Source organism: Podarcis cretensis (genome assembly GCF_951804945.1).
Source record: "Podarcis cretensis genome assembly, chromosome: 14".
Lineage (NCBI taxonomy): Eukaryota > Metazoa > Chordata > Lepidosauria > Squamata > Lacertidae > Podarcis > Podarcis cretensis.
Window position 1 is genome coordinate 52,643,519 of NC_137183.1, and position 19,408 is coordinate 52,662,926.

The 19,408-nt window shown below is 44.2% G+C and overlaps 1 protein-coding gene across 3 annotated transcripts in view; it reads right to left on the reverse strand.

Annotated features, from left to right (window-relative positions):
• The window catches only part of TTYH3 (tweety family member 3), an 83,174-nt gene that overhangs the window by 9,275 nt on the left and 54,491 nt on the right, over positions 1–19,408 (reverse strand). For 2 of the 3 annotated variants that reach the window (XR_013833147.1, XM_079953843.1), the window contains exons 8-14: positions 14,600–14,655; positions 13,405–13,497; positions 13,220–13,312; positions 11,721–11,857; positions 8,020–8,196; positions 6,787–6,862; positions 4,741–4,844 (exon numbers count right to left, since the gene is read on the reverse strand). Coding sequence is in view for 2 of the 3 variants with exons in the window: in XM_079953843.1 (XP_079809969.1) it covers positions 4,764–4,844; positions 6,787–6,862; positions 8,020–8,196; positions 11,721–11,857; positions 13,220–13,312; positions 13,405–13,497; positions 14,600–14,655 (713 nt within the window). In the remaining variant the exon portion in view is untranslated. The remainder of the gene's footprint in view (positions 1–4,740; positions 4,845–6,786; positions 6,863–8,019; positions 8,197–11,720; positions 11,858–13,219; positions 13,313–13,404; positions 13,498–14,599; positions 14,656–19,408) is intronic. The other variant, XM_079953844.1, reaches the window with a different exon arrangement.

A 19,408-nucleotide genomic window follows, 5' to 3' on the forward strand; every position in this document is an offset into this window, starting at 1 on the left:
GTTTTACTCCTTAGCAGCGATCAAATCAACTTAGCTTGCTGAAACCAAGCATGGCGATGGACTCAAGTTAAAATCCAATGCTCAAAAACACAAGATCAAATATCGCTGAGTGAAATGAGGCTTACATCTGAGTAAACATGGATAGGATTGGAACACCTGCCTCAATGGGATTAACACCTGTTTTTACTGGAAAGACAGATGTTCTTCTGGGACAGGTTAATGTTCAGCTATAAATGTCAACCAGATCCTGTTCTCAAGGTTGTTGCAGTAGCTCCAGAAGTACCCCTTGCTGGGCAATAGGCAACACAGAGGATAAAACAGGCAAGGTCGCTCATGATGTGAAGTTTCGCACTCTCTCTCTCTCTTTTTTAAAAAGAACAGTGTGAAATCTTAGTGTGTACTAAGAGGTACAGAGCAAGTTTACACAGAGCGCAAGGCAGACACCACTACATTTATTTCTGATGTGTTCCCTAGGGAAGAGAACATTGATTCTGTAAAGCAGAGCAGGTATTAGGATAAGAGAGGCAAAGTTAGTGATTCAATGGCATTCCTGATGCCAGCTCAATTTCCCATACATGCCCATGTATGAAGACATCTTTCCAGTCAGGTCTTTCACTGCAGATGACTTATGGACAGCCAACCCGACCTTTCAAATTTAATTAGATAAATACCTCCTGGTTAATATCTGTGCTGTTCCCACTGAGATAGATTCCTTTGATTCCCATCTTTCTAAAGAAAAGTTATGTCCTACAGACAAAAATATTACTCTCAAAGTTCTCTTGAAAGGAGAACCAAACCTTTCATTTATTATGCTTTTATCACACCCTTTCCCCACGGAGCTCAGTGTCTGTGTACATTATTCTTTCATCCTCTCAACCAACCCTTTCAGGTTCAGCTGAAATACAGTGCCTGCTCCCCCACCCCCAAATACCCAATGACCTTTAGGTCTACACCATTTCACACTCACATATACAGCACAAAGCCATTGTGGCTCAGCAAATGATTGTCTCACAGATGAACAACAAATCAGTTTGTTCCTCCAAAGCTTGGTTTGCTACCCAACTACTCTTGCCTTGTACCTGTGTAGCTTGGTGAGCATATGGGGGGGGGGGAGTGGCCAAACAAGCCATAGTTAAACAAGGCTGGTGGGTTCAAACAAGATACCAAACCATAGTTAAAACATGCCACAGTGCACAACTCAACCTGCCATCATGGTTTGCTGCTGGGTTCAGACATTCAAACAAACCACACTTTGGCTAAACCAACCACGGCTTAAAGTTATGAGCGTGTGGACCAGGTCTTTGGCTGTCTAGCTGAAGTTTAACTTGTGCAGGTCTACAAAACAGCACTACTCTCTGGATCACCTCTCATTTTATTTATGAAGTTAGCTTGTTAAATTAACCAGAGTTGTTTTAAATGGAGATCTCTCATTCGAACACAATGCTAAGCTGGGATTCTGTAAAAGTGAAACAAACTCTGCCCCCAAGTCTTCCTCCTAGTTCCGTGGGAAGAGAAGGAGAAAACAGGAGAACCTGACGCTTGGTTCAACTTTTATATATTATGGATTCATTCACTTATGTAGGCAGTTAATATTTCTAAGAACTAGTCTATTTTATTCCTCACCTGAATGACACTGTGAATGTGGGTAGCTTCAATATCTTGCAACTGCCATAAATATTTTGCTGATAACCTTTGGCCCCTTCTCAGCAACTGAATTTAAGACAAAATATTCATGTCCTGTTTTTTTGAGCATGAGCCAGCCTGATTGGTGCTGATGTTCTGGTCAACATGTACACATTTTTGGGCTGCTGGAACATGTATCCTATCTTCACTAAACATTTTCACCTGGGAGGGCTCAGTCTGCTAAATACATTTTAGGGACTTTGCTGATTTTTGGAACAATCCCAACCAAAACCTGTGCCCACATGTTCCCAGGAGACGCTTCTTCACAAGGTGACAGTTCCACTTCTCTCTCCCTCTCCCCACCAATCTTCCTACTGCAAGATCTTGAGCGGGAAAATGTCTAGCCCCAACCTGTCTGCATTAGCTGCAACATACATTTTTATTTAAAAGCAGTTTTACTCAGAATTAAATATAAGAGCTTTCCCTTGATTCCCCCCCCCCCAAATTTTTTTCAAGATGTGTTGGGAACAAGATTAGTTGTTGCAGCTACTTCCTGTATGTGGTGTTTCTTCCAATTGTTTCTTGCTGTGTAAAATGTTAAGCAGCTCTTTCCCCCTGCTGGTCCTAACCTCAGAGGATTTTTTTCCTTAGAAAGCAAAAGGGGGAAAAAACAGCAGACCTACGAGGGACAGCTGGACTGGTCCTTAGTGGAAATTCAAAGTTTTTCTCCAGCAGAACCACACAAATACTACAACATGTCCTTAATCTAAATCAAGTTTTGGGGTGAGGGAAGAAGGATGACAGGCATTTTATAGAGGCCAACCACTTAAGGAGGGCAGTCTCTGCCACCCACATTCAAAATTCATGTATTCTTTCTAGTTAGCTATTGTTATAAACCATTGCAGGCCTACAGAGTAAGTTATGCATACAAAAAGGAACAAACATTTTTGCTTCAAACATAAAAGAGGGTGAGTATTTAGCCTGCGCTGATAAACTTGCAGTACTGATCATGCAATTTAGCCTTGTTTATGGTCCCACCAGAAAGTTCTATGCCCCCCTCCCATCAATGCAAAATGGTACCCCTGATTATATTCATTTCTTTGAGGTCGTTATATACCGCTTAATTAATCGTAAGCATTCAGTGTAACATTTCTTTTGTTTTTAAAGTTCAGATAGTGCTCTAATTTCATGAAGTATATTCTGCGCTGTAAAACTATCCTGGGGTGGGGGTGGGGGGAATTGCCTGAAATACAAAGTAGGTAATACAGAACATTAAAAATACACAATGCAATGGGCAACTGCATACACCCATGAGAATTAGGAAATGCTGCCTCCGGGGCTTGGTTGCCCAAGCAAGGCCAATGCAAGACTGCTTACAAGAGAGGAAGATGCAGTGGCATTCTGGAGAGTACAAGCAACATGCATTGAATGACGCACACACCCATTCATGCGCTTGATAAGGAGTGCGCCGAGCCAAGGCTGTTTCCTTGACAGGCCAGCCATCTCAAGAGACCCACAAGCATTTGCCAAAGCAGAGCAAGCCAATGACAAGGAGGTGGCAAGAATGAAGACCAGGCAAGTGACACCGGAGAATGGAAGCCAGCGCAGCACAAAAGCCTCAGCAGGGATGGGTGATGTGGAGGTGTAACAACTTGATGTATACAAACAGGTCTAGGAACAGAATGCAGACTGTGGCTAGTGGGCTGTGCTAACCAACCAACCAGGGAAACAAAAGAAGAACCCGCATTAGGGCAGGCACTTTTTCCAGGGCAGATGTCTTTCAGTTTGCTTCAGTAGATAAAGAGTGCAGGTTGGTTGGTTGGTTGGGCGTGTTTTAAAGGGATGAACCGCACAGGATTAAGCTCTCCCCAAATACCTGCCTCTAGGATTCAAAACTACACATGGCTCTCAAGAAGCTACTTTGTACTTAAGTCAGACCATAGGTCCATGTAGCCCTGGGCTAGCTACCTGCTACTGCCCGCCAATACCTGAGATCTCAGGCAAAGGCTCTTTCCAGCCACACCTACTTACAATGCTTTTGTTATGGATATAAGGAAGCTTTATACAGAGTCACACCGTTGATCCATCTAGCTCGGTATTATACACTTGAGTGGAAGCAGCTCCCCAGAATTTCCAGCAGGGCCATTTCACTGTCCTACCTAGAGATGCTAGGAACTGAGCAATGCATATGCTCTAACTTTGAACTACAGCCACTGTAGTCCCCTGTCCCCCCCAGCTAGGATGCTAGGAGTTGAATTTGGACCCTTTGGTATATAAAGATGGTCTCTTATCACCAAACTATGCTTATTCCCCTTTCCCTTTAAGATTCTACAGAAGTTGTTTTTTGATGGATTCTTGCCACTTAGCATCATAGGAAGAAGGAAGCACCACATGGCAACTGTGCTTGCTTGTTACTGATTAAGAAAACTCTATGGCTAATTTGTCAAAGCCAGAGGGGAACCCATTTTTAAACAGGAACCAGAGTAGCGTTCTTCCTGTCAAACCTTGCCTACAAACATTTCTAATAGTAGAAAGATTGTACGTGCAACACAGCTAGGAAGCTATTTTGAAACATGCAATGGGCAGAATTTAAGTGCTTTGGATTATAGATTTGTTAGGAGAAGCTTTAGTAGCTGTTCTATGCTGGTGGCATTCTTTTTTTTAAAAAAAAAATGTGTGTTCCACAGCATCAGCTGTGATGCCAAGAGATTCACTGAGGAAAGACAAATAGGCATTTCATTAAGATGCCCATGTTAGCTAAACTGGATTCTCTCATGTTTTCAGTTTCAGACACTTGGCAGCATCCAAACTCGAGGCCTAGTTAAAGAAGAGGAGATTCCTCTCCCATTACAAAACTCCTGCTAATCTGTTCATCTCCAAGAGGTGCGACTGACTGCCATGAAGACCACAGGAAGCTTTGCCAAGGAAAGATGTTGATGTTGCTCCATTACTAAGCACCAGGGCAGGCCTAGCTAGCGTAAACTCTGGGCAGGAAAAGGATAGGGTGGGAAGTGCAGGGAGAAGGAATGTGAATACTTTGGCACTGGCCTGGGGAAATAAGTGCAGGGATGGCAGGGTGTGGGTGGGAGTTCAGCGAGAAGGACCTTATTTCAGTACCTGTTCCGATTTTGCGGGCGCTGTTACCAGTACGTCCGAGCACTGTCCGAGGGCTTAAGCTGCCAGCTCATATGGCTGCTACTGTCCATGGCAGCCAAATACAACTGTGATGATGCAGGAAAGAGAGAAAAAGAGAGAGTGCAGCCTCAACGTGCATGAAAAACACAGTGCAAGCAAGTGAAACGCTGGGGTGTGTATGTTAATGACAGGGAAGGCTCTACTGTCCTATGGGAATAGACTCTGGAGCGAGGAGGAGGAGGAGGAAACAAGGGAAGGTATGACCAAGGGGACAAAAAGAATAGACAAACAATGAAGAAGACGACTCCAGTTCTAGGAGTAGGTTTCCTTGGTTTCCACAACAGAAGCTGAGACAAAATAGTATGAGTACGGACTACGCAACATCATCTTAAAGACTTCTTAGGCACCTCCTATTTACAGATTTCTTACTCCTAAATTGTGGCCAAAGCTGAGTAAAAGGCATTTCCTACGGCTGTGGATTTGAGCCTTAGCTGGAAAAGGCCAATGGGCCACATGGCTCAGGGGGAGGACTCACACCCCATCCTCAAAGATTCTGCCTTCTCTTTCTCATCTGAAAGTAATTCATTGCATAGATAACTGCTGGGAAGAAGATGTCTCTGTTCCCCCCACAACTCAAAAAGCAGGAACCCACCTGAAGTCATTCTTTCTTGTACTAAAAGTATCAATTCAAATGCATGTAGGGACATATTCTCTTTCCTTCTTTCATTGGGACAGTGTTATTCTGTCTTCTCAGAAAGTTCAGGTAGGAGATGAAGGATATTCTGCCCATCCCCCATCGTCAACAGCGCTCCCACCACACCTGTCTGAAGTCCCCCATCTCCCTCTCCCAAGAAATGCAATTAAGACCACTGCTAGTGACAAGGGACATTTCTTAATTAGAGAATGAAGACTCCTTTTGCCAAAGAGTAAGAGCTTTGCAGCAAGCAAAACTATGGTTTGGCTGAATTCTACAGGCAACTAAGATGATCAGGCTTAGCATGCAGTATTAGGGAGTTATAGTGTTTGCAGCTACAGATCCCACCACCACGCTCCCAGTCAGAACAGTAATCAATTCCAAGAACAGATGTTTACATTTCCTCTGGAACGGTAACACCATGGCTGAGAAAACAGTGTTCTCTGAAACGATATACAAAAAAAGAAAAGGGGGGAAAGGCTAAAAAGGAGAATTCTGAAGTTCGTTGTTGAGAGCTGGTCAAAGTAATCAACTAGGGCTGGTAGCACAGACTGTCACAAGTTGTTCTTTTAAAATTCTCATTGCTTTTCTTTTATATTTTAGGGTGTATTTGCTTTCAGGAATGGCTAAAGGCACTCCCCCAAGACAAGTTCAGATATCATAAGAGTGCATCTTCTTAAAAAGAAGGAAAAAAGATGGATTTATGTCATTCATATCTCAATTGGGTGCTAAAGCACACTATCAACTCACCAGTGCAAAGGCTGATATACTGCAGGTTATTACAAGCTTGAAACCAAAGAAACTAAGCAGTGAATGAAACAAAGCTGAGCCTGAAACAGCTTCCAGGTCAATCAAAACCTTTCATGAAAGACATTTCCCTATTCTGAAAGTTTGATACAAAAAAATGAAAAAATTACCAATATTGTAACAGAAGACAAACCCCCTAAACACCTGTATATCTTAAAGGCAGATTTTGGAGAAGGATTCAGTGTTAATGTCAAAACACAGTTTCCACTACAAGCTCAAGAGTTACTATGGTGATATATCTGCAGACTTACTAGCAGAATATATTTGCAGAATTCTTCTAAAGGTTCACATCTGTGACAACAATCCTCATGTTCTAAGCAACATGAATGTTTGTTTTCCTATATGAAAAGGTACCTAGACATTTTACCAGGAGACAAGTTGTGTTAATGTGTATGGGTGCAGGAAGAGCTCATGTTTCTGTTCTAAACAGATGCTTATTCATGAAGTAGCATATAGGAGCTGACTAAACATATCTCCAAAGCAGATTTCCATCTTACCCTTCAAAGCAGTAATTAAAACAGACTTACGGAGGGAGGTGGAGACTCCCGGCCAATCAAAGGTGTGTTCTCACATCGGGGGTTCTGAAAATTTGCATTCTGGCTCCTGAGGGGAAGGCAAGAAAGAGTAAAGCGTGAAAAGGTCATTCACTTTCTGGTTTACAGTATTTGTGGAAGTCAAAAATAAGGTGGCTGCATTCGTTGTGATCTTGGAATTGTATACACAGAATGTAATCTGTGAACTGAGCCTTAACAGGCAACTGCTGCTCAACAGCAGATTAGGCTGGCGGATGTTATTTCCTTGGCTCAGTAGGCAGGCAAGAGATGTACCACTCCCATGAAGAGTCCTAGCCCTGTGGTTATGTCCAAAGATGCGCATCATATGCCAGTCCAAAACACGACCAAAACCTGCACATTATTCTGAGTTGTCTCTAGGCAAAGAATTATCTCATATTCCATATTATTAAAGCTTATGGAAGATGTTCCATTCATTCTATTACAGAGACAATGGTGGAAATACATTAAGCCAGGGGTGGTGGAGCCTTTTTCAGACCAAGGGGTGGTTTCATTTGGGTGGCAAAAGGGGGCAGGACAACAAATGCAATGTATCTTTGTACTACAGGCTACTTTCTTAACATATTCACACACCTGCTTATAGCCCCCATCCAGAGAAGCAAGAGGCAAAAACATTCAGTGTACAAAGCAGGGCCAGGGAGGAGGGTGGCCTGGGGTGAGTTCTGAGGAACCAGACAGTGAGGCTTGAGAGGCCACATTTGCCCTGGGTCTGAGGTTTTTCACTCCTGTTTTGAACACACAGCATCTGTTTCCAATCTTTAAGTACCACTGAGTCTTATCCCATTAAGCTCTGCAAATATCAGTTTATCCACTTGCAATACAGAAAGATATAAATAAACTGGCTTGCAGCTGCAGTCACATACAACTCCTTTTTGGTTCTCCAGTAGTAAGTAACTGCTGCCTTCAACTGTATCCATACATTATCTCTTAAACCAAATACCAGGATCCACTCAGGTACAGAGAGTTGCAGAACAGAGCCTCCCTCCTTCCCTCCCTGTTCATCCTCCCACTGCGAATATGTGAAACTGCCAGACCACAGGCCCATTCAAGGACAGTACTACTGACTGACAGAGCAGTGGCCCGCCCTGGGTCTCAGGAACAGTCCTGCTACTCAGCTAACACTTTTCAGTGGAGATGTCCCTGTGCATGCACATTACCCACTCTATGCACTGAGCACCATCTACTCACATGTACTCTGTGACGGGAGCATTGCTGACTGTGTGCGCCGCTGCTGGGATGCTGGTCTCGCTTCCATAGCTGCTCCCACAGCTGTAAAGACTAGGCATGTGCACCCTGTACAAGTTGTCATGCGTTTGCCTGTTCCCTTGAGCAGTCGATTCATCCTCTCCATCATCATCTGAACTCCTGCAGACGGGAGGAAAGTTTCTCTTCAGGGCTGCTGCAGAGCAAACCAAACCAAGCACGTGGTGTTGCTTCTCCTCCCCCCTCTTTCCCCTGCTTCTGAGTAGTTCAGTACAGCAACAGCTTCCTTCTCACAGCAACCACCTCCCCCCAGAAAACAGAATGACTCAGACCTCCCACAACTGCAGCCTGGGCTTTCAAAGCCTGTCACATTTCTTCCCACAGAGCCTGCCAAATAACTCAGAACCAACAAAGCAGTCTTCCAGGAGCTGGTGCAGGATAGCTGGGGCTGATGGGAAGTGCAGTCCAAAACAGCTGGAAGGCATCAGGCTGGGAAAGGCTGGAATACAGGGTGGCAATGAACACAGCCACTGGATGCATAACTAATCTAAGGGGCCAGTGTAATATTAAGACTGTGGGGTAAGGAGGCGGCCACACATACACAGTCACCTTTTTACAAGTTAGGAGATTGCCACATTCTGTTAGTATTATTAACCGGTACTGAAGAATCTCGGGGATGTTTTATATGAAGACAGGCCAACTTCTAGCTTACAGGATCTATTTTGCGTTTGTTTACTACAGTGTCTACTAACTGGAACCTGGGCAAAAATAGTGGTAGTGGCAGAGACAGATGCCAAATGGTGGCTCAAAAGCTGAGGCCAATTGCCTACTGTACTCCAGGAGCCAGCCTATATCCAAGTTGCTGCATTCCAAAGATCCTAGCACAAAACACAAGCTGCCTGGCAGAGTCTCACAGACACTTGGTCAGAAGCAACTAATTCATATCCCTATTTTATAGAGAAGGCATTCTGAGGCTAAGAAAGAGGTGATTAGCACAAAACCAGCCATGACAAGTTTTGCCAGGTTTTAATGGGTCCATTACTGAGTTAGAAACCCTTGCCAATCCACTCCAAATCACCCAGAAATCTACCAGTAGATCCCAACTTACCTTCTTTCTATCCTGCTTTTCCTAACCACAGGATTTAATATTTGTGTCTACACCTGATATGATAGACAGGGGAAGTATTTCCCTCCTATTTGCAGGGTTTTTTTGGTACAACAATCTAAGGAACTTTTTCAAAGCAGCTTTGTAGATATTTAAAGAATAAATGCAGACTCCAAAGCTCACAGAAATAATGAGCAAGTGATAGAGACACTTTGAAAAGTAAAGCTATAACCAACCAGGGTGGGGGATGGACTACATTGTATTCTGAAAGAAAAGTCACGAGAAAAAACCTACGCAACACAGGCCACAAGTGTGTAAGGGGTCCAAAGTAGGCAATGATTAGAAACTTTTAAGTAACAGACATAATTGGCATGTGGCTTTCGTATGTCTGAAGGAAGAAGAGGAGGAAGGGCAAAGACTATGGTGCCAGCAAAATTCTGCCTGGGCTTACATAACCAGCAGCTTCTCTGTGGGACTCAATAACCTTCTCAGGTGAAAGACTGAGATCATTCAAAGAGTGATCAAGGAATTTGGTTTCCAGACAACAGTTAATTGGGTAATTTGAAATGTGTTCCACAAGGTGGCAGTGAACATTTGCTGAACAACAGGAATTAAGGGTCAGCAAGTGAATTAAGGGACGCAGGTGGCGCTGTGGGTTAAAGCCTCAGCACCTAGGACTTGCCGATCGAAAGGTCGGCGGTTTGAATCCCTGCGGCGGGGTGTGCTCCCGCTGCTCGGTCCCAGCGCCTGCCAACCTAGCAGTTCGAAAGCACCTCCGGGTGCAAGTAGATAAATAGGGACCGCTTACCAGCGGGAAGGTAAACGGCGTTTCCGTGTGCGGCTCTGGCTCGCCAGAGCAGCTTCGTCACGCTGGCCACGTGACCCGGAAGTGTCTCCGGACAGCGCTGGCCCCTGGCCTCTTAAGTGAGATGGGCGCACAACCCCAGAGTCTGTCAAGACTGGCCCGTACGGGCAGGGGTACCTTTACCTTTACCTTTAACACGGCATTTTATGTCTCCTGAACATTTTACAGGTCAATCTTATTAAGTGGTCTTTTTGACATTAAAGACAATCCTAATCACTCCAGGAAGACTTGCCATCCCATACCAGTCAGTCCTTCCCAAACTGTCATGACATTTCTCTTTTAATGCGTATTTTGCAGCCCATGGACGTCATATCCTCTAAACTTAGCGTCTTGAATAGTTCTATTGGGTAGTGGGAGGAGTTGTGGCTAATAATGTTTGCTTGAGATGACTTAGTGGGTGGATTTTAGTCCAAAATCTAAAAGACTGCCATGCATAACACTTCCTTCTCTGCTCCATTTGGCCAGTTTCTCTTCACATTGCCCTGCCGTGTACTGCTTGGGTAGTTTGCTTACATCACACAGAGCTGTCAGCTCCTTTTCCTCAGCCTCTGGAATCCCAGCATGTGGATGACACACAACTATTTTTCCTTTTTATCTAATACCAAAGGCGCTGCTGTGGTTTTGAATCGCTGCATGGAGACTGGATGCGGTTAAGGGCTAATAAACTGAGGTTTAATCCAGATGGAGACGTTCCTGTTTAAAAACGAGATGGACCCTAGAAAGGAGATTCACTCCCCTTGAAGAATCAGATTCGCAGTCTGGGAGTCTGCTCCTAGAGGTAGCTTTACACAGTGATACCTCGGGTTACATACGCTTCTGGTTACAGACTCCGCTAACTCAGAAATAGTACCTCGGGTTAAGAACTCTGCTTCAGGATGAGAATGGAAATCGTGCTCTGGCGACGCGGCAGCAGCAGGAGGCCCCATTAGCTAAAGTGGTGCTTCAGGTTAAGAACAGTTTCAGGTTAAGAACGGACCTCCTGAACGAATTAAGCACTTAACCCGAGGTACCACTGTACCTGGATGACCAGGTGACAGCGATGGTTAGAAGTGTCTTTGGCCAGCCGAGGCTGGTACACCAGCTGCACCCATTCCGAAGGAAATGGACATCCAGGTTATTGTAACACAGTCTACATGGGGCTCCGACTGAGGAAAGTCAAAGTGTGGACAATTAACCTTTAAAACTTTAAATCGTTTCTGTCCAGGATACCTTAGGGATCACCCTCTCCCCATATCATCCCGCTTGCTCCCTAAGGTCTGAAGGAGAGGCTCTTCTGTGTCCCATCTAGAGTAGAAGCACGTCTCAGCGGTATAAGATAGGGGATCTTCACAGTGACGGTCTCCAGATTATGGAATGCCTTGCCCATTGTGTATTGTTTACACTGAGTTGCAACAGCTCTTCAGTGTTTCAGACAGGGGACACTCTAGCCCTACCTGAAGACGCCAGAGATTGAAAGCTTCTGAATGCAAAGCAGGTGTTCTAGCACTGAGCTATGGCTGCTGATTCCTGTCTCTTTGATTTGTAAACAACTTAAGACTTTTTCTTAAAAATACTGGGAGGCATATACAATTATCTAAATAAATAAATGCATCGTTTTATACATTGTTGCTTTTTATAAAACTGAACTTTAAATGTTGTAAGTAGCTGCGAGTTGTGCTCTTGTGCCAGAAAGAAGAGATATAAAGGCACCACTGTTCCCTCTGTTTGTGTGCATACCTCTTTTGCTGCCAAGTGTGCGGAACGCTGCACACTATAGAACTGAACATGAGGGCAGTGACAAAGGAGAAGAGAACCAGATAGATAAGCCCTTCCACGCCATCATAGCAGAAGCCCGTCAGAGATTGTATGTAATCCTAAAAGGAGAGAAACAGAGCAAACTCCTTCAAGCTCAAGATGGAAGGCAAGACTGCTGCTTGGCTTCCCACCTGCACAATTCCTCCATTCAAACATGTGTAGTAACACTGTGTTTTATCTTGTGAGACTGCTAAGGGAGCTTTTTTAAAAAATGGCTCACTTTCTAAAATTGCACTTTTAAAAATGCAAAAATAATGCAACAGTATAAATAATAAGAAAAGAAAAAAGAAATTCAAACCCTATAGTTCTTGGATGTATTGCTGTAATACATTAAGCATGTTGTTACTGGTCATAGCAATAATTTATAAATCTCATCTATTTTTATTTTCCAGGTATCACATGAGGATGCTCCAAAGGAAATCAGAACTGAAAGAACTCTAACAAGCAGTAGATGCTGACTTTTCATCCTAATGCTTTCTACAGAGACAAATACATTAAAGTCAACACACAGTTATACACTTGAGAGCTACCATGGCATAGTAGCCAAGAAGTGAAGACAGGAACCAGGAAGTCACCAGTTCAAGTCCCACGTCTGCTACAGACTGAGCTAGGTAGTCTTAGGTAAGCTGTTCTCCCTCAGCCTCAAAACTACTCACCTGCAACGTGCAGACAATGATAAACCTTGCATGGTTGTTGTAAAGATTACAGAGCTAACACACGCAAGGTACCCCTGAACACTACTAAGTATTATTAAAGTTACAAGCACACCAGAAAGAAGAGAAGAGGCACACTTCTCTCTCCGGCTATTGCTTTTCAAAATCAGTCTTAGCTAAATATGTACATCATAATCCAGGTGTGCTGCTGCCCTGCCTTCATGCCTCTTCAAGCTTTACACAGAACTATTATCAAATCGTTTCAGTGTATCTTTGCTGCCAAGGAAAGGCCAAAATGGCATGCTAACATTGTTTTTTCCTCTAATGGGGAAGGCCACCAGATTCAGCTCATGTAAAAGTATGTGCCGCTCATGGTGTTCGAATGCCCTTGTTGCATAGTGAAGCTCAAGATGAGACAAGCTGCCTTGGGCTGAATGCAGAGTTCTCTGTTTGCAAGTGCTCTTGCGCTAGTGGACAAGTGAGTTTTAATGTTGTGCAACAAAGGAATCCTGCTTATGCATTCTTGCACAACAACATCCCACTGGTGTGAAACATATCATGAGCGGAACAAATATACTACTACGTGACTTTAACTTAGCGCTACATTTGATACAACCTCTAGTTTTCGTGCAGAAAATACAATCAGGGCCCACCTGGTTTTCTATATTCTGTCCTTTCACAGTACACCATATCCCAGCTTTTCACACCACAGCTCTATAGCTACAAGCACCAAGTGATTTACTGTATTTCCTGCCCATTGGTACTCACCAAATGCAGACTCCGACAGTCCACCAGGGCAGTCAGGTGCTGCAGGTTGCTTTCGGTGGTATTCAGAACTCCCTGGATTTGACTGATGTGCTCCTAAAAGCAAAGATGTTAGACAGGAATTGGAATGCAAAGCTGGGCATTTTCTTTACTGGGTTTGTGGAAAGGAATAATTCATCAAGCTTTACCTTGGAAGCGGGGTATTCTTTGACGGCAGACTTCATCAGCTCTAGCACATCATCCTGCATTTCTACCAGTACCTTGTGGCTTCCCGACAGCTTCTGCTCAACACAAACATCATACCTCAGTCATCAGGGCCAAGGCAAGTCAGCATGCATGCAATGACTACATCTCGATTTGACAAGCTGCCCTAAATTATTGAAGCACTGTCTAGAAGAGTAGCCACCAGTATCCTACGCAGGAGAACCGTAGTGTGTCACACTGTGAATTAGAAGCCGGCAGGATGCGGGTGGAAGGCCCCAGGTTCAATTCCCCCCCCAGGCATAAGGCTTACAAGGTGACTTGGTCAGCCTAAGCTGCCTCATAAGCTTTCTGAGAGAGGAAAGGCAAAGCCCTTTTGTGAAAACAAGACTCCGAAACAAAAATAAGTCAGTCTTTATTGTGGAATTTTGTGCTTCTTTCCAGGTCTGCAGGTTTTCTATGTACGTTGGAAAGTGGGTGGCAAAATTCAGAGTTGGTGTTCCATGTTTGTAAAGAAAACACACTCCATTTAGCAAACTACAGGCACACCAAAGTTTTCATTATATAAACACACCCTGTGGTTTGCTTGTTTTCCTTGTATTATGATTTATTTTTTAAAATATGTGAAGGAGACACAAATTTCGAAGTCTAAATTGTTTTCAGACGTTGTGCCAGGGAGATTAGCTTTATGTATCAGGCCTTTGGGCTTTTGCTGCAATACCCTGTGTGATTGCTACTCAGATAATTTACCAGAGAGCCTGACCTCCTGAGAGAAGACTGGGTGACCAACCAGGTTGCTGTCCCCATAGGGATCATTTTTGGTTTCTGCGCCTGGAAGGGGGTTGTGTGGTGACCTGAATTTGAAGACATGGGTCAGTTTCCATAGCAAATAGCTGTTTTCACATTAATTAAGAGCCCTTCCTTGCTGCTCCCCTAATCAAATATTGGCGAGTGTTTCCTGGCATTTGCTTTGAGAGCAGATGAGATCATAGTGAGACATGGTGAATGGCCAATCCTCCTGCCCATTGTTCTCACTACATTCGTTTGGGCTCTCCTTTTTAGCAGCAGATGAAAAACGCTCTGACGTTTTGGAGAAGCTAGCCTGGAGACTTGCTGTTAAGACTCCTGGTCATGTCAAAGTACAGCTTAGCGAAAGAGAAGTGTGTGGGCTGAGGAACTCACCTGCTGAAACGGATTTAGGGAGCCAGCATTGCAGACAAGATAATAGTTCAGAGTATCTGTCAAAAGGGAAGACAAAAAAAGGGGTAGCAATCAAGGCTTCATATCTGGCTCTGGTTACAGCTTGCTATTCCTGTAATACCTGAATATTTTGTTCTGAACAACCTGCCAAACAGGTATGCCCTAGAAAAATTGCCAGAGGGGTGGGAGGATGTGGCATGAAATGAAGCTCAATGAATCTTCAAATACGAATAGTTGCAAATGTGATGGTATTTTAAAAATATTGCCACCACACAAAATTTCTCTCCTGCAAGTCACATCTGTGGCACCGTATTAAAAAGAGACAAGGCTATTTTAAAAGAAATTTTTAACTAATCACTTGACTTTTCTGGAGAAGCTGTTCAAAAGTATCACACCACTAAGAGCCGACAGTCTTCCTCTAAGCTCTGCATCAAACATAATGCATGATGTTCTCCCTCCTACTCCTCATGGAGTGTAAAAAAGGCTTTTAAAAGCAAATATTTGAACAGATAAAAATGCTGGTATTGGGATGGGGGGACAAAACAGGTAGGCTGGCTGAAGAACTGGATGGGGGGCAGAAAAGAGGCAGGAACAAAGTGGAGGGGGGGGGACAGAGTTCAACCTGCACCAGACACCCTGCAGATCTCTCTCTCTCTCTCTCTCTCTCTCTCTCTCTCTCTCTCTCTCACACACACACACACACACACACACACACACAAAAGTGTGAGAAAGCAGACTTTCTTTTACTCTCAGGTGTATAAGAGACTGAAGAAAAATTGATTACTTGAACATGAGCTAACTTGAGCTGGCCAGTCATTTCTTGCATGCAGAAGGACTGACATTCCCCACTGTGTAAAGGACAGTGTGCCAGTGGCAATAAACGCAACTGCCAATCTGATAAAAGGAAGCCCAACAAAGAGCTGCTTCTTGGGCACCAGCTTCAGATAATTTTTCTGAGAAGGCAAGAGGTGCATTAAGGCACCTAACTTTGGTATAACATCCAGAAGAGGACCTACCTCAGGTTGATACAATACAGAATAAAGTCCTTTTCAAAACATGAGAAGGGCCCTCACACTGCTTTCTCACCCAATCGCATATTCAAGCACTACAACTACTACTAGGTTTCTACATCATTCCTAAATACTGTCACTGAAAAGGAAAGGAAAATGAGCTCATACAACATTTCACAGCCTGGCTTTTAATCATTTCTTGATACAAATGCAGTGGGAGTGAGTTATGCACAACCAACCATTTTCTCCCCAATTTGCCCTGTCAGAGCCGCTCTGAACCAGTTTTAATGGGATTCCCATTTCTCACCCTTAGTCTCTTTGGCTCAGCTTCCATGCCTCCTTCATAAGGCACGGTCACAGACAACAGCCACAAGCAAACAAATAAAAAATAAGGAAGCCACAAGGAAGCCTATGGGACTTGTATTTTGGTCTACACACCCTGCAGAAGGTGAAAAGGAGGTGGGGAGGAAGCAGTTATTCTAACTGACCATGGTTTTGTAGGGGAAGAAAAAGAAACAGCCAGAAAAGGGGGCAGCAGCCAGTGAACAGAGCTGGCTAGACTTTCTCCTTGTTTCACTGCACTTACCATTAATATTGAACACAGTTTCCAGAAACCAGTGCACACGCTGGAGAGACAGCTTCGTATGGGGCTGCCTGCCTGCTAACCAGGGAACCTGACAGCTGTTATTTATAATTCATTAGCCCACTTTGGGGCTGCTTCCAGCTGCTGCACCTTCTCATCCCCCACTGAATTTCTCTTTGGGAGGACTTGCACTTGCAGCTCAGCTGAGCCAATCCAGTGGCAATCAGCAGAAACTGGGAAAGTTGCATGACTCCTACGTGTATTACCTAAAAGGGGTTTTGCCATGAATGACTAGGAATGGACAGCTATCCATCAGACTACTAAGCATTTGACCCGAAGAAAAAAACCCTGTGTATCCAGGTCTGTATTCATGAGCAGGCCTTTCCAGAGAAAGAGCAGAGTCAACATACTAGCATTGTGTCCAAAACTATTCCTCTACACATGGCAATGTACTCTCATGTATGCATCAAGCCACAAGGGGAAACAGCAAATTCCTGTGAACCTGAACACCCCTAGATTCTACTGATGTTAACTCCTTGGTAAGGCTATGACTTGGGGTAAACATGTGTATGTCAATTCCAACCTCTACTGTTAAAGTCATTTATTTACAGATTGCCCTTCATCCTACAGGATCCCAGGGCTGTGAACACACAAGACAAAACAATGCAACAATTAATTAAAAATGTATTTGAAACACCAGACTTGGCTAATAAAACAATTCAGCAGGAGCACAGCCATGCCCACTTACAGGCCGCCAACAAAGGTTGTGTGAACAGATGCGTTTTAAGCTGTCATCCACAAACCATCAGTGCCAAGGGCAGCCTTTAGAGCAGAGGAAGTTCCACAAATTGAAGGGCTGCAGCCCATGATAACTGATTCATCATTCCATGGTTATGGGAATGCTGCTCCAGCCAAGAAACCACAGGACTGACTTTAGGGCACAGACCAGACATTCTTTCAAAATGCCACAAGCTAGATTGATGCACACAACACACCCCTTGGATGAGCTCACAGCCAGACATGAATGGGGAGTGCTGCAGAGAAGCATGCAGGCTTAGGTAGTCTAGACCTGCCTTAGGTGACCATTGAACGCATCAGTGAAATAAAGACATGCTGCTCCACACAGCATTGGATTAGTAATATGAAGGAGTAGCAGCATCCCAGCAGTGATCAACAGATTTGAGAAGCAGGTGCACTCTATTCCTGGAGCATTCATACAGCTTGAATTATATTGTCACAGGCCAGACTCTTAGGTATGCCAAGAATAGCTTGCTATACTTTTCATTCGGTGCTTGAGCACCGAAGCAGAAACATGGGAAGTGGGTCAAAGCAAGTACCTCACAGAATCCATGTCACACAAGCCATGTAGTCCATACTGATCCTGTATATTGCCACATGTGATGTAGACATGCAGGGATGGGCTCTGGATGCACACCCATCTAAGACAGTGCAGATGTGTCTCTACTGCACACAGACAACTCTGGATGACTTCAGGACACTAGTGTGATTGCCTGCACCTCAGTGATCCAAAGAGAGCGACAATTCTGGAGAGAAGGAGTGAAAAGTCTCTGTTTAATGCCAGTTTTCTGAGAGGGGCATATCAGCAAAGTGGGCTGCTCTTAGGCGAGCCTGGAGAAATCAATAATTCAGTGCAACTACCCAATGCATGAAGAAGTTGTGCTGTGCGTGCGTATGACTTGTCTATTGGGTGGGGGGAAGCCACAATGACAGTTCTGGAAATTGAAATCCTGTTCGCAGAACGTGCATAGCATGAGTGGATGGGAGAACAGGCTGCCCTGTCAGCATCCCTCAGACACCACCTAGAAATCCCCCACCCCCACAATAATTCAGTCTATGCTGTCTATCTGGTACAGTGGTACCTCGGGTTAAGTACTTAATTCATTCCGGAGGTCCGTTCTTAACCTGAAACTGTTCTTAACCTGAAGCACCACTTTAGCTAATGGGGCCTCCCGCTGCCGCTGCGCAATTTCTGTTCTCATCCTGAAGCAAAGTTCTTAACCTGAGGTACTATTTCTGGGTTTGCAGAGTCTGTAACCTGAAGCGTATGTAACCTGAAGCGTATGTAACCCGAGGTACCACTGTATTGGGTTCAACATCCAGGGAGACCAGAAAGGGGTTCCGGAGAAAGGGTTATTTTACTTTAAGAGGTTGTTATAATAGAGTGCAAACCCTGATTGAAAGGGGATGGGGAAAGATTCAACAACCTAACAGGGGTTAACAACCTGGCCCCCACAAAGCCTTCCATGGGTGAACTTGGGCAGGCTCCTCAGCCTCTGAGCTTTCTTTTCTGTTTTTTAAGTAAATCTCTAGCCCTCCAAGAAAGTTATGGGACAAAATGTGCAGGCACCTTCCAAGTGATTTCTGCGAAATGAGAGTGCAGCCACCTTGTATATCTGTCCTGGTACTAAGATCGCCAGGCGTGTGGTTCTCTCTCAGTTGCACAATGGGATAGACAAAGGCATATTTAATCAACCCTCATCCTATTCACGCTACATAGGGAGCAGAGGTGATTAAAGTGACCCCCTGACTCCATTTCAGAGGGAATGGCTATGATGGGACCCATGAAGCTTAAGCTTATTTTATTTATGTCATAGAATTTGTACACCATTTGATTGTAAAGCACCTCCAAGCGGTTTGCAAAAATACAGAACAATATGGAGACAAATCCACAACCATACTTTAAAATATACAGAAGTTTAAATGTTGGTGTTCACACAGCACAGGAAGAGGTCCAAACACCAAGAAGAGGTCTGCTTGTGCCTTGCACCTGTCAAAACTTGTTTGCTGCTAAGGGAAGATGGTAATATGGAGTAGAGAATCAGCAGAGGGAAGAGGTTTTTAACCCTTTCCCCACTTGTTGCTTCTCCGCTCCAGATCACTAGGGAATGGGGTGTCCTGAAGTAAAGGAATGATGGGGTGGTGGTGTAAACTAACCACTCACTTCCCCACTCCAAATCAATCCCTTGCAAAATGAAGGTTCTCCTTTAGAAGTAGTATATTGGTTTTTCCGGCTCAGAGGGGATTATGACAATACATGTATGAAGACCAATGGTGATGAGCTCAGAGACTTTGACAACTACTAATTAAGGGAAAGCGTCCCCACGCTCTCTAATTACTTCCCTCCTCCGCCCATCATAGACCTGTTAGAAATGAGAGACTTTTCAGCCCAGATACATG